The 12423-nt window shown below is 35.7% G+C and overlaps 1 protein-coding gene across 1 annotated transcript in view; it reads right to left on the reverse strand.

Moving 5' to 3' along the window:
* Positions 1-7210: 7210 nt before the first annotated feature.
* The window catches only part of LOC149775771 (citron Rho-interacting kinase-like), a 173253-nt gene continuing 168040 nt past the window's right edge, over positions 7211-12423 (reverse strand). Inside the window, exons 43-44 of the mRNA XM_089944415.1 lie at positions 10351-10533; positions 7211-9744 (exon numbers count right to left, since the gene is read on the reverse strand). Coding sequence (XP_089800541.1) covers positions 9621-9744; positions 10351-10533 — 307 coding nt within the window. The 3' untranslated portion in view covers positions 7211-9620. The remainder of the gene's footprint in view (positions 9745-10350; positions 10534-12423) is intronic.

Raw genomic sequence — 12423 nt, forward strand, 5'->3', positions numbered from 1 at the left:
TTTTAATGAGTATGCCAGTATTTATATACTATCATATTTGTTTTGTAGAAATTAAATTCTTTCAACAATATTTCTTATACTGTTCTCCATCTTCTCCCTCTTTTCATAACTACTGCTTTTCTTTCATCTTAATGTGACAAAAAGAATTGTCTGGCTATGTATTCATTTTTGTCATGGGGCTGAAATATTGTACCAATATTTATGTACAACACACATGTATCACATACCTTCATATGTTAAAATTTAAAAATTAAAAATAGAAATAAAAAAGCCTTATGCTGATCAACTTTGTTCATCCAAATAAAACTCAAATAAAACAATATTGTATCATATTGAATTTGCATCTGCATTGGATCTTTTTGAGACATCTGACAACAAGTGGTTAATAAAGTTTACAATGTGTGTGTCATATTAAAATATTGTTCATCAATCTTGCTATAATATAAATTTATACCATGACAAATTCTTAATATATTTTAAAACTTAATATTTGGAACCATTAAACTTGTTTAAATTCAATAAATGTGGAAAATTGGTCACACATTATTTCTTTCAAAATACATGCAATGGTATCCATGGTTAAGGGGAGACTATAACATTGCAAAATTCGCTGGATTTGTTTGTTTTAGCCAATCATTAATTTAAATGAGATGGCACAACTGTTCTGGAAAATATGCAATAGGGATCATAATGCTTAAGATACAGCAATGCCAGATCCAGCATATTCTAAACATGCAACTTCTTTATTTTGTTGTAGGTAAGAAAAAGAGAATAAATTCAACCATGTTTATAAAAAAATATGCAACATGCTCCTGAGAATTTATATAAAATGATTCCGGACCATACTCATCAATGCATAAGTGGGTAGAAGAACAATAACAATTCTAATGATTTCATTGTTCCTGCCAGGTACCGAACACATGTTTATTAATCTGCCTGTTTTCATTCTGCCGTCTTCATGTATTTTAAGGTGAACTGTTTTTATGAAATCAACACTTACAGTATAGGTCAAACAGATATGTTTGTTAGATTATAATGTCATCAAATTTCCATTTTTTACCAATGTCTAATGCAGTGCTATGAACTTTGGGAGAGACTGGGCATAAAATTGTGTGTTTGCAGCTTATGTATCTTATTAAATAATTAAATAGAAAAAAATTATATACAATTTTATCAATTACACTGACAGTCATGTGAAAGAAAACAATAGTCAACAAAAAGTATATGAGACCTTTAGATATCTTTTGGAATTTACAACTCTGCTATAAATCAGCCACATGGGATTTTGTTTACAATTCTGCCATAAATCAGCCACAATATCTTTCTGTTTGCTACTCTGCTTAAGTTAGCCACAGGCTTTGGAAATCTTTTGGAATTTACAAATCAGCCATAACTCGGCCACACAGGCTGAGTGTTCTGATCTCAGTAATGGTGTTATATACATCTTTTGTAAATTCTGATCAACTTTTAAACACTTCTCTCACAAATTATTTTATGGGCAACTAGTGATGGTATTTTTTCACATACATTTTTATGTGCTGACCCTTGAGGGTAGATATTCAAGTAAGTGGGGGGGAATACATGTCAGCGAGTCATTTTTAAATTATTTTGGATCATTTGGGACTATAGCTATGTAAAAATATAAATTTTATACAAAAGTTAAACACTTCAAACTTTTAAAAGCAATCAGTCATAAACATCTTTTTTTCCTAATATATTTGCTTAATTCCGGTTGACTCTGTGTGTGTGTGTGTGTGTGATTTGGATTTTTAATGTAGCTTTAACAATTTTTTAGTTATATTTCTATGATGTCTGCAGTGAGGCACTTTATAGTGATGTCTGGTATCCTGTCATTAGTGTGCAAGTCAAAAGCGGGCCAACAAAAGCTCACACCAACAGAAGCATGCAAGACAAAAGTGCGCATGGCATAAATTATAAAAGTTAATATGTCAAATAAATAAGCAAATATTCGCTATTTAATGTTTAATATTATTAATATGAGTTCAGTGTATTATTTCTATTACTATTCAAAATGCAATGTTATGTGCATAATCAAGACAAACAAACAAGGCAAAACAATTATGAAAATTAATTTTTCAAATTGCAACGATGACTGCTTACTGGAAAGTGATTCAAACTATCACTTTATTTCTACTCAATATTAAGAGTGTACACACTTTGATGTCTGCTCACTGGAAACAGTGATTCAATCTATTATTTTATTTCATTCGATATGAGACATTTATCAAAGTTATAATAAGATTACAGGCTTATAGTTTATGCTGCTTGCTTCGATGGCGTGTATTTGGTGGGCATATTTCACTGCACGCTTTTGACCTGTGCACTAACAACAGGCCATCATGCTGCAGATATGTAGCATCATGTCCAACCCAGTCACATTATCCCGACACCTGGCCAACCAGTCCTAACACTGACCTCTTAATGCTGAGAGCCTAACGAGGCAACTGTTAGTAACATTTATATAAGTCTTTGATATGACTTAGCTGGGGTTCAAACCAGCAACCTCCTGCATCCAAGGTGGATGCACCAGAGCATTATAATTCTGGTTGACAAGCATAACACTTACATATCACAGTGTTGTACAAGAAATATTCGAGGATGGATAAGAGTAGTTCACCTGGTTTGCTAGGTGACGACTCGTAAACAGGATGTAACCAGCATAAGCTTGAAAAATTGCTGAGGCGGGATGCTCATATTGCAGAGAAAGGTGAGAGGGTTTAATAGTAATGTGATCAGGTGAAACATAATTTACTTGAAAATCTCCTTTCTCTGTCAAATCCATTACCTGATTATATTGACACAGGCAGAATAGGTAAGAAGAGGAAATGCTGAAAATCTTACATCTACCTGGATCGCCTGTTAGGAGCATAATGAATGCTCTACTAGAAGGATGAATTTCTCCCAAATCTAGTTAGTACAACTGAAATTAACGTGATTTTGCATGTGCAAGGAAAGACCCTGTGGGTTTCCACAAATGAAAATTGTTTAACAATTCAAATCTTTCTCTGGCAAATCCAGTGAAAGCTAACTTATCATATATGAAAATGTGGTTGTGTTGTTATGCTGAGGCATAGTGACTGTCTGGGCAGAAACCAGAGACCCGAAAAAAAAGCTGTTCTTTGTGAGGTCATATTATACAAGTAGAAACTAGAGAAAGTTCAGTAGGCATGCCAGTCAGCTGACTCCACTCTGTAATTGAGACATTGTGTCCAAAAGCCAGGCCCATGGAAATCACTCCTATTTCATGAGCTGAAATCTGCATAAGTTGTACCTGCTCCTGTGAGAGTACCCAGACTTAATAAATCCCTTGAATCAAGCAGCCAGCACTTGTGGGGTTAAATCTTGCTGTCCTGAGTGATAAAAAAATCCTCTGCCATCTGGCCCAAGTGTTCTCCATGCATTTCAGGTAGAATACAAACCTAGTCCTGTAGCTGTCTCTTAAGAAGAGGGGTTGTAGTGTTATTTTTGGGTTACTGCTCACCTGTACTTTGCAACAAAACATGGGTGCATTATTAGTACAACTGAATCATCAAAATGAAACTATGCAGTTAGAATCTATAGACAGGGAATGCAGCTTACTTACACTGGAGGCAGAAGCTAAAGCTATCAGGAAATGGGTCTCTTCAGCGGTGTGGTAGACAGAGCTCAAACTAAAAAGAGTCACTTCAAGGAGAGGTTCCAGTTTGGAAACAAGGTAAGTGTGTGTGTGTTTTGGATATTTCAAAATAGGTTGAGTTTAAAAGGTACTTATTGCGACTGATATCTCTTTTATGATGTTTGAAGGTATTGGAAACTATGGAATAGTATCCCTTCATTGTTATAGGTACTAGCTTCTTTTCTTCAAAGAGAAAGAGAAAGAAGTTAGCTATTGGGGAATCAAAGCTGACACTGGTGTCCAGTCATTGAAAACCATCCAGTTCCTCTGATGTTTTCAGAGTGGATGGTCCTCTGGTTGTCGAGATCCTCTCTACAATTTATGCATTACTCTTTCCATTCCAGATAAGAGTCGTGTGACAGAAGAGTTTCTCTTGACATACATGAAATATTGTTTGAGCACCCTCAGAGACACTATGATTGTCATGTCTACTGACAGATTTAGATCATTCAGGTACAGAAACAGGGAGACAAGAGTTTGTTGTTCCACCATCGGTTGACCCTATAGGTTGCAGACTCAGTGGAAGATGGATGGAGAGGCCAATCCATATGTAGCAGTTGGCCTCTCCTTGATAATTAGATTGGCAAGGAGATTGAGCTGCCAGGGATGTGTCGGACTTGGACATTTATCTTATATTGGGAATAATAACGATCACATTTCCATGTCATATTGGTCTGGTGACTTTGTTCCCCATTGTTTCAGGAGTTAAATCACTATGACTGAGTTGTCTGGCATATCAAAATCATCTTTGTTTTTTAATGTGATCCCACCAGGTGTGCAAAGCACTGAGAAAAACCTTTATTTCTAAAAGGCTCTATGAGGAGCCTTTTTCGTTATGTCCACTTGCTGCTAACTGTAGTAAGGATTACCCCCAGGCCAGTGTGACAAATCAGGTTGTAAATGCAAGGACTGACAAGAGCCATATGCAGAGAGTGCGTCTAAAGACTGGCAAGGTCTGTCACTGCAATGAAAAGGCAAAGTCTGGCAAGGTATGTTACTGCAATGAAAAGGCAAGAAATTCCATCACTGTATTAAACATTTTGGAAGATGTCTTTTCCTATGTTTGAATGACGCTGCATATGCGTTTGGGAGAAAGACAAACCAGATGTGTTAAAAACTCCATATTGAAAAAAACAAAATGTTATGAAGGACATGGAAATACACATGGTATTGGTTGAGAATTATTGGGTATTTGTCACATCAGTTGGACAAATAGACAGTCCTTGCCATTTCCATCTTGTATTTTGGGGCCCTTATGAAATAGTAGAGTTTGCTCAGATCTATGCCTGGTCAGATTTTGTAACAAGGAACAGTTTGTAATAGAGTCCAGTTTTCAAAATATTGCTACTGCTTGTTTTGCCAGTAAATTTTCTTTGCTTCTGTAAAGTATCTGCCTAAAATGGGGTTGCTTGGAATTTTCATCATGAAGGGTTGGATGAACAAGATTTTAAGCCATTCCAAACCTCTTGGATCAAGCATTGCAAAACAGAAGTCTGGCACTCACCAGAGGGTTGGCACAGACTGGTATGAGAGGCAGGTCAATGCCTGTTGGCAGGGGAAGATGATCGTTTTTTCTCCCCCATCCCAGCCTGCCTTGGATAAGTGGGTATTACTGCCTATTGCTCGTTTGGTCTCTAAAAGAGTGTCCCTTCTCAGGTTAAATTTTCAGGAACTCATTAGGGTGTTTGCCATTGTGTAATGAACTGGCCTGTTGTTGACTTTGGCAATGTGGCTAACATCATCCAAAGAATCATCATTTTTGACCTTCACTGCTAAACTGTACATAGCTAGGAAAGTCAAACTGAGGAAGAAGGAAGTGGAAACCATGTTCCTTACAAACTTTCACATGGCACTGAACACTTGTCCATCCACTTTATAATAGTGGGACAGACATGTACATGACTTAAGTTTTGTCAAGGCTAGGCATTTCAGCATGGTAATCATTAGTATGAGAAGGTGTCAGAAAGTTGAATGGCAGTAAAGAATGCCCATTACTATGGTCATAGATCTTATCTTAAGCACAGATGCCCTTGATTGTTTTCCTCAATTATAGAAGCCTGGAGGTTCAGGGCATTCTGCTGGAGGGAAGATTCTCTAAATCTCCTCAATAGCGACTTCGAACTCAAATTTGTCCATTCCATTGTTGTTTCAAAATTTTCCAGAAACTCGGAGTCAAAACTTTCCTTTAATAATATTATTATCCTCCTCTCCTATCTGCAAGTCTAGAGGTAGGTCATGCATAATACAATAATGACAATCACTACTATGAGGGGTAGGTCATGCATAATACAATAATAACAGTCACTGCTATGAGGGGTAGGTGTGTGTGTGTGATTTGGATTCTTAATGTAGCTTTAAAAAAATTTCAGTCATATCACTACAATGTCTGCAGTGTGACAGTTTATAGTGATGTCTAGCACTGGGGCATCATGCCGCAGACATATAGCATGATGCCCCACCCAGTCACATTATCCTGACACCAGGCTGACCAGTCCTAACACTAACCTCTTAATGCTGAACAAATAATGAGGCAGCTGTTAGTACCATTTTTGTAAGTCTTTGGTATGACTCGGCCAGGGATCAGACTCACAACCTCCCACATCAGAGGCAGATGCTCTAACCACTAGGCCACCAGAGCGGTCATGAGGGGTATGTCATGCATAATACAATAATGTCAATAGCTAATAAGAGTTGTTTCCTTTTATCTGCATGAGAAAGACATAAAGGCATTTTTATATCTATAGGAGGACTGGATTATGGAGGCATTAAAAAGTCATTCCTAAAGCTAATGTGATCACATGTATTTGATGGGGAAACTTACAAATGTAGAGACTTGTGATGTATAAATAAATTAGGGAAATTTGTACTGAAACAATCGTTAATATTCTTAGTTAATTATGTATGTGACAACATTATTAAAGGCAAGATTAATACGGAATTTTATTAGGTATCTTGTTTATGATCTTGACTTAGAAGCTTTATCAATTGCAGAACTATTTTTAAGTCTCTATAAAGTACATTAATACTATTTAAATTTAATGTTTCTCAATTAAGAACTATTATAAAGTACAGATTCATCATTAGGAAGGTATATGAGAAAGCTTGCCAGTAGCTTCTCATGGATTGGTGGTTCTTTCCGGGGTTTTCCCAGGTTCTTCCTCCACCATTTATACTGGCCGCCATGTATAGCCTATCTTGTGCTGAAAAATGGCGTTAAGTCCTACAACAACATCACTGGGAAAGGGTGTAATTTGTAACGATACACAATTAATTGTTTAGTTGTGTTCTGTTACGATTAAGATCCCAGCCTGAGGTATGGTACTTCCAAATTTCCAAGCACAGAAATTCAGGACATCCAGAAGGAAAATTAATGAAACCTCATGTATGTATGAATTTGTAGATCATATCACATGATTAGATGTAAAGATACAAATAGATTCAAAGATAGGCTACTGGACTATTTTTAGGTAGAATGTTAGGCAGATATCACAGACATCAACTGCTCCCCTAAAAATAAGTAGAATACAAATCATATCTGAGATTATGTCTTTATTTCTTGTCAAAAAACACATTCAATGGCAGAAACAATGTATATCATAATATCAGTGACTGTGTTGCACATACAATGATTGAATGTAATTGAGTGATATGTATAATATTGCTATCATGTCATATCCTGCTCTTAGTTTTATACAATTCTAATTTTTGAAAAAGAAAAAGTTTAAAATCTGTGGCTACAACATTAATATCATTTTTTTAAAATGTGCAAAGTCACTAACATTTATAGGGTACAATTTATGTGCATTCTCTGATTGATACAAGTCACAAATTTAAATATCCAACATAAAAGTTTTGTTTCTAATAAATGCTCTTAATGCCAGAGGCAGATCCCAAAAATTACACACCTGCCAAGCAAAATGTTAAACAAAGAGACCATTAATGAGAAAATCAAATAAATTTTCAAAATAAATTCTGTTGAAGTTTTATGCCTATCATGGCTTATATGATTCCTAGATTCTCAGATAGCTGGTTTATCGGATTGTTTGCTTATTCATCTGCTTCCATACATGCATAAAATGTGTATTGTAATGTATGTGGCAGTTGACATTCTAATATTGGCAGTTGAAATTTTATACATGCATGAATATTGTTCATACTGACCTACTTTTTTATAAGTTATATTACATTTCTTAAGAACAGATGTACTTGGAAATGGTCAAAGAATACACAATAAATTCATAAAAGACCCAAATATTTTAATATGTGATATGAAAAATGACATTTTTAAAGAATGCCTGAAATGACAAAGGACTGTTCCAGTAAAACATACTTAGGACTAACTGAATGCACTTTTAGTAGTCACCTACAGATGCAATTTAGAGTTTTGTATGACTTTGATATTTACCCTTTGAGTAATCAAAGTACACTGGCATCTATATTTTATCAAAAAATGTCATCTCCCTCATTACCTTGTATGTTTAAATGGAACAATCCTTAACAATTGTTGATGTTTTTGATCAACAAAGAAAAAAGCATTTACAATTCTCATGCAATTTTTTTTAGAAAAACAATAAACATGATACATCGCATGGCACATGTGACAAACTTCTTTCAATTTTACTGTGCAATGAACAAGGTGTTACAAATTTTCTATAGCTAAAGAATTTTGAAAAATTATAATTCACTTCAGGGTTGTCATACATATGGCCCACCAGACTCCTAAGTCTGGCCCGCAGACCAGGTCTCTTGTTAGTGTCAAATTTGTATGCTTATAATAGTTCATGATATGTATGGCCCAAGTGAAGTACATTTAGCTCAAATCTGGCCCACTATTAAAAATAAGTTTGGCACCCCTCAGTGAGTGATTAATGTCATGTAAAGAGAATTTAGTCCATACATTTAGGAATATTTTATTTAAAATTTTGACCACTCAAAAAGAAAAGAAAAATAAAGTGAAAAATTAATGATGCAATTATGAACGTTACATTTTTGCTAAATAAATGACAACAAAAAGTTGCCAATTTAAAATATGTACATGCTACAAAGACATACTCTCATAATAATCTGCTTCCCCATGTTTTAATTATGTGAATGAATGTACAAAAATATATTAAAATATATACAACTGCAATAGAAAAGTATTACACATACAACGTGAAAGAAGCAATATGGCTGAAGAATGAAATAAGCATAATATGACAATAATTATCATGCTTGATAATACTGGAAATGTCATAGACAAAAAAACAGATACCAGTCTAACACACTGATTTCCAGTGATTTAAGTCTTATGTCAGGGAAGCAAATAATTTGAAATTAATTATGAGATCATTTCAATATTCAAGTTTGTACAGATATTTTCATAAACAGTCTATATACATACATTTGCATGTGCTCTTGAACCAGAAAGGAAATGCAAGTTCAGACCAGTTTCTCACCCCATTTAACTTAAAGACTTCATCTAGACAGAGACTTGTTTGGAATGTAAAGGTCAAATTAATGACATAGTGGTTGTGCTTTTTCTGTCCTATTGTGAGACATGTCACATTGTATCAAAATAAAATCAAAACAGACTAATGTGATAGGTGCAAAGTGGTAAATTTCAGTGAAATTGGCTAATGATATTGTACATTTTGTCATGAACTGTCAATTTATGTAAGTCAGTGCCTTCTCTTGGAAGGTATTTTACATAATTCCACATCTCCTTTAACCACCAGGTCATTTATGTCAAGAAAATATATATAAATTAAATTTTGATGAACATAAAGATAATATTGCATGATAGATGCACATTCAGAACATATGAATTGTTTAATAATTGTTTTTAAAATAAAGTCCCAGTGCAACAATTTTTGCTGTTATAGAAGAAAGAATTCCTTAATGTCCATTGTTTTATCATCTGCAGCCTCCCCCCCCCCATCAATGAATCATACTTTGCTGATGGTTACAAATCTGTTGAGGATCCACTGCTGACATTGCTGTCTAGAGATGTAAGTGAAAGCCTGCGTCGGTTGTGAGGTGTTCCTGACTTTTTGGGACTCCTGAACGTTTCAGTATCATATTTGTGACTGAAAGAAGCAAGAAAACATGTTGCGAATTCCCAGCTAATTTAAACTACTGTTCTAAAAACAAGAGGATCATACATGAGTTGCAATGTTAAAATGTTTGCCAAATTAACAACAATCCATTAATTTAAAGACAGTGTAAAATAATTTACTTATGAAAAAAAGAGAAAATTTATTTCCAATCAGTATCATATCAACAAACTTTAATACTGACATCAGCAGACTTTATTCCAAATCCAACAAATATTTTCTGGCTTTAAACCTTTTTGTCGTCTTATGATTGTCAATATTGTAATTCCTACACAATAAGAGACTGCTTGATAACTTAATGATAACATTATGCATGATAAGTTCATGCTAGAGGATAAGATCATGCTTGATGATAAGACCATGCCAGATGAAAAGACAATGCCAGATAATAAGACCATTCTTGACAAGTTCGTGATTGATGATAAACCCATCCCTTCATGTTAAAAATGGGATAGTAGAATGCCTTGTCATGCCTAGTAATATGTAATTGATTTTAATCTGTTACTTGGTCTTCTGCCAAGAGATGATGTATTGGTCATTTTAAATTAATATCTACACGTAACTGTAAAGTATACTGACCTGGAAGACCTATTTTCCTTGCCGTCCTTTGGAGGTTGGTATTCTATAGTTGTACCATCATTTCCACACAGTCGGAGCATTTCTGTGAGAGTGCCGCTACTGGATGACACAAATACTGCCCCTGGTACTGGTGCAATGCCCAGAAACCTTGGACTATGAAGATCGACCGAGGTTTGCTTACCTCTGCAGAAAACATTATGAAAATCAATTACTGTTAAATAAAGATATTATTGTATACATTTAAAATTTACTATTAAGACTTGACATACGTGATTTCAACCGTGATTATAGTTCTTTTGAATCACTGATGGCATGGAATTTTCTCTATCCTTTGCAGCAATATACTTGATTTAACTGTGCATACAATGAACCCAGATGCAAACAGCATAGACTCAAACCTGTCAGTGCATCTAGGTCTGCACATTTCAAACAAAACCATGTCATACAAAAAACAGAACAGACACTGATTTGCTGGTGCATTACCCAACAGAAAACAGTCTTATCAAGAATCCTAGCATCAAGACATTTGAAGCAAACAAATCAGATGGATCTATCTATACAAGACAGTCAGGGCACTGGGTGACAGAGTGGTCTATCTATATAAGACAGACAGGGCACTGGGTGACAGAGTGGTCTATCTATACCAGGGCACTGGGTGACAGATGGATCTATCTATATAAGACAGCCAGGGCACTGGGTGACAGATGGATCTATCTATACAAGACAGTCAGGGCACTGGGTGACAGATGGATCTATCTATATAAGACAGCCAGGGCACTGGGTGACAGAGTGGTCTATCTATACCAGGGCACTGGGTGACAGATGGATCTATCTATATAAGACAGCCAGGGCACTGGGTGACAGAGTGGTCTATCTATATAAGACAGCCAGGGTACTGGGTGATAGATGGATCTGTCTATATAAGACAGCCAGGGCACTGGGTGACAGAGTGGTCTATCTATATAAGACAGCCAGGGCACTGGGTGACAGAGTGGTCTATCTATATAAGACAGCCAGGGTACTGGGTGATAGATGGATCTGTCTATATAAGACAGCCAGGGCACTGGGTGACAGAGTGGTCTATCTATATAAGACAGCCAGGGCACTGGGTGACAGATGGATATATCTATATAAGGCAGCCAGGGCACTGGGTGACAGAGTGGTCTATGTATATAAGACAGCCAGGGCACTGGGTGACAGATGGATCTATCTATATAAGACAGCCAGGGCACTGGGTGACAGGGTGGTCTAAGGCGTTTGCCTTTATAGATCACCCACCAACATCTCACCTCTGTCCATGTGGGTTAGAGTCTTGGCTTGGCCAATGTGGGTATGTGCCAGAACCTTCTCATGGGTTGGTGGTTCTTTTGGGGGTTTTCCGAGGTTCTTGCTCCACCAAATATACTGGCGGCCATGTATAGTCTATCATTTTCTGAGAAATGGCATTAAACCCCAAAACCAAAACAAACCTACAAGCACCTATATAAAAATAGGCACTATTAGCAGGAAGATCCAGTTAAAATAAAATGGAGTATCCATTCCTCCAATTGCAGAATCTTGAATTCCTTCAACAGTTTTGGCCAAAATAATAACCACAAATATCCCTTTCCTCACAAATTATCTGCATTTTATTTTTCTCTTCATCCCTGCTGCCATTACTTACCTATTCATTATCTAAATGACTGGTTTCTTGTGATATGCATTGTCTTTACATTGAGAAATTAGATTTTGTCTATTGTCCTGATGCTGAAGTTCTTTTCATTTGACCTGCATCCACTTTAGATCAAAGCTTATATCACAAAAAAATTTAAATTTCAGGAATGCTGAATTTCCACTAACAAATCATAATAATACTGAGAAATTCTGAATAGTTGGCAACTAGGAATAGATTATACTTCATTTGCACAATTAGAATGCATGTAGATGAATATAACTGCATAAATCCTGATGACAATTGCCTTAAATTCTGACCAATGGATTAGGTCATTTTGTGAGTAAAAGACATTTTGACTTTCATCTGAAGTTACTGAACCCAAAAATATGAAGCACTAAGGTGAATTTTGAAAGTTTTAT

Source organism: Sinohyriopsis cumingii, chromosome 19 (assembly GCF_028554795.1).
Source record: "Sinohyriopsis cumingii isolate HCF-2022 chromosome 19, ASM2855479v2, whole genome shotgun sequence".
Taxonomy (NCBI): domain Eukaryota; kingdom Metazoa; phylum Mollusca; class Bivalvia; order Unionida; family Unionidae; genus Sinohyriopsis; species Sinohyriopsis cumingii.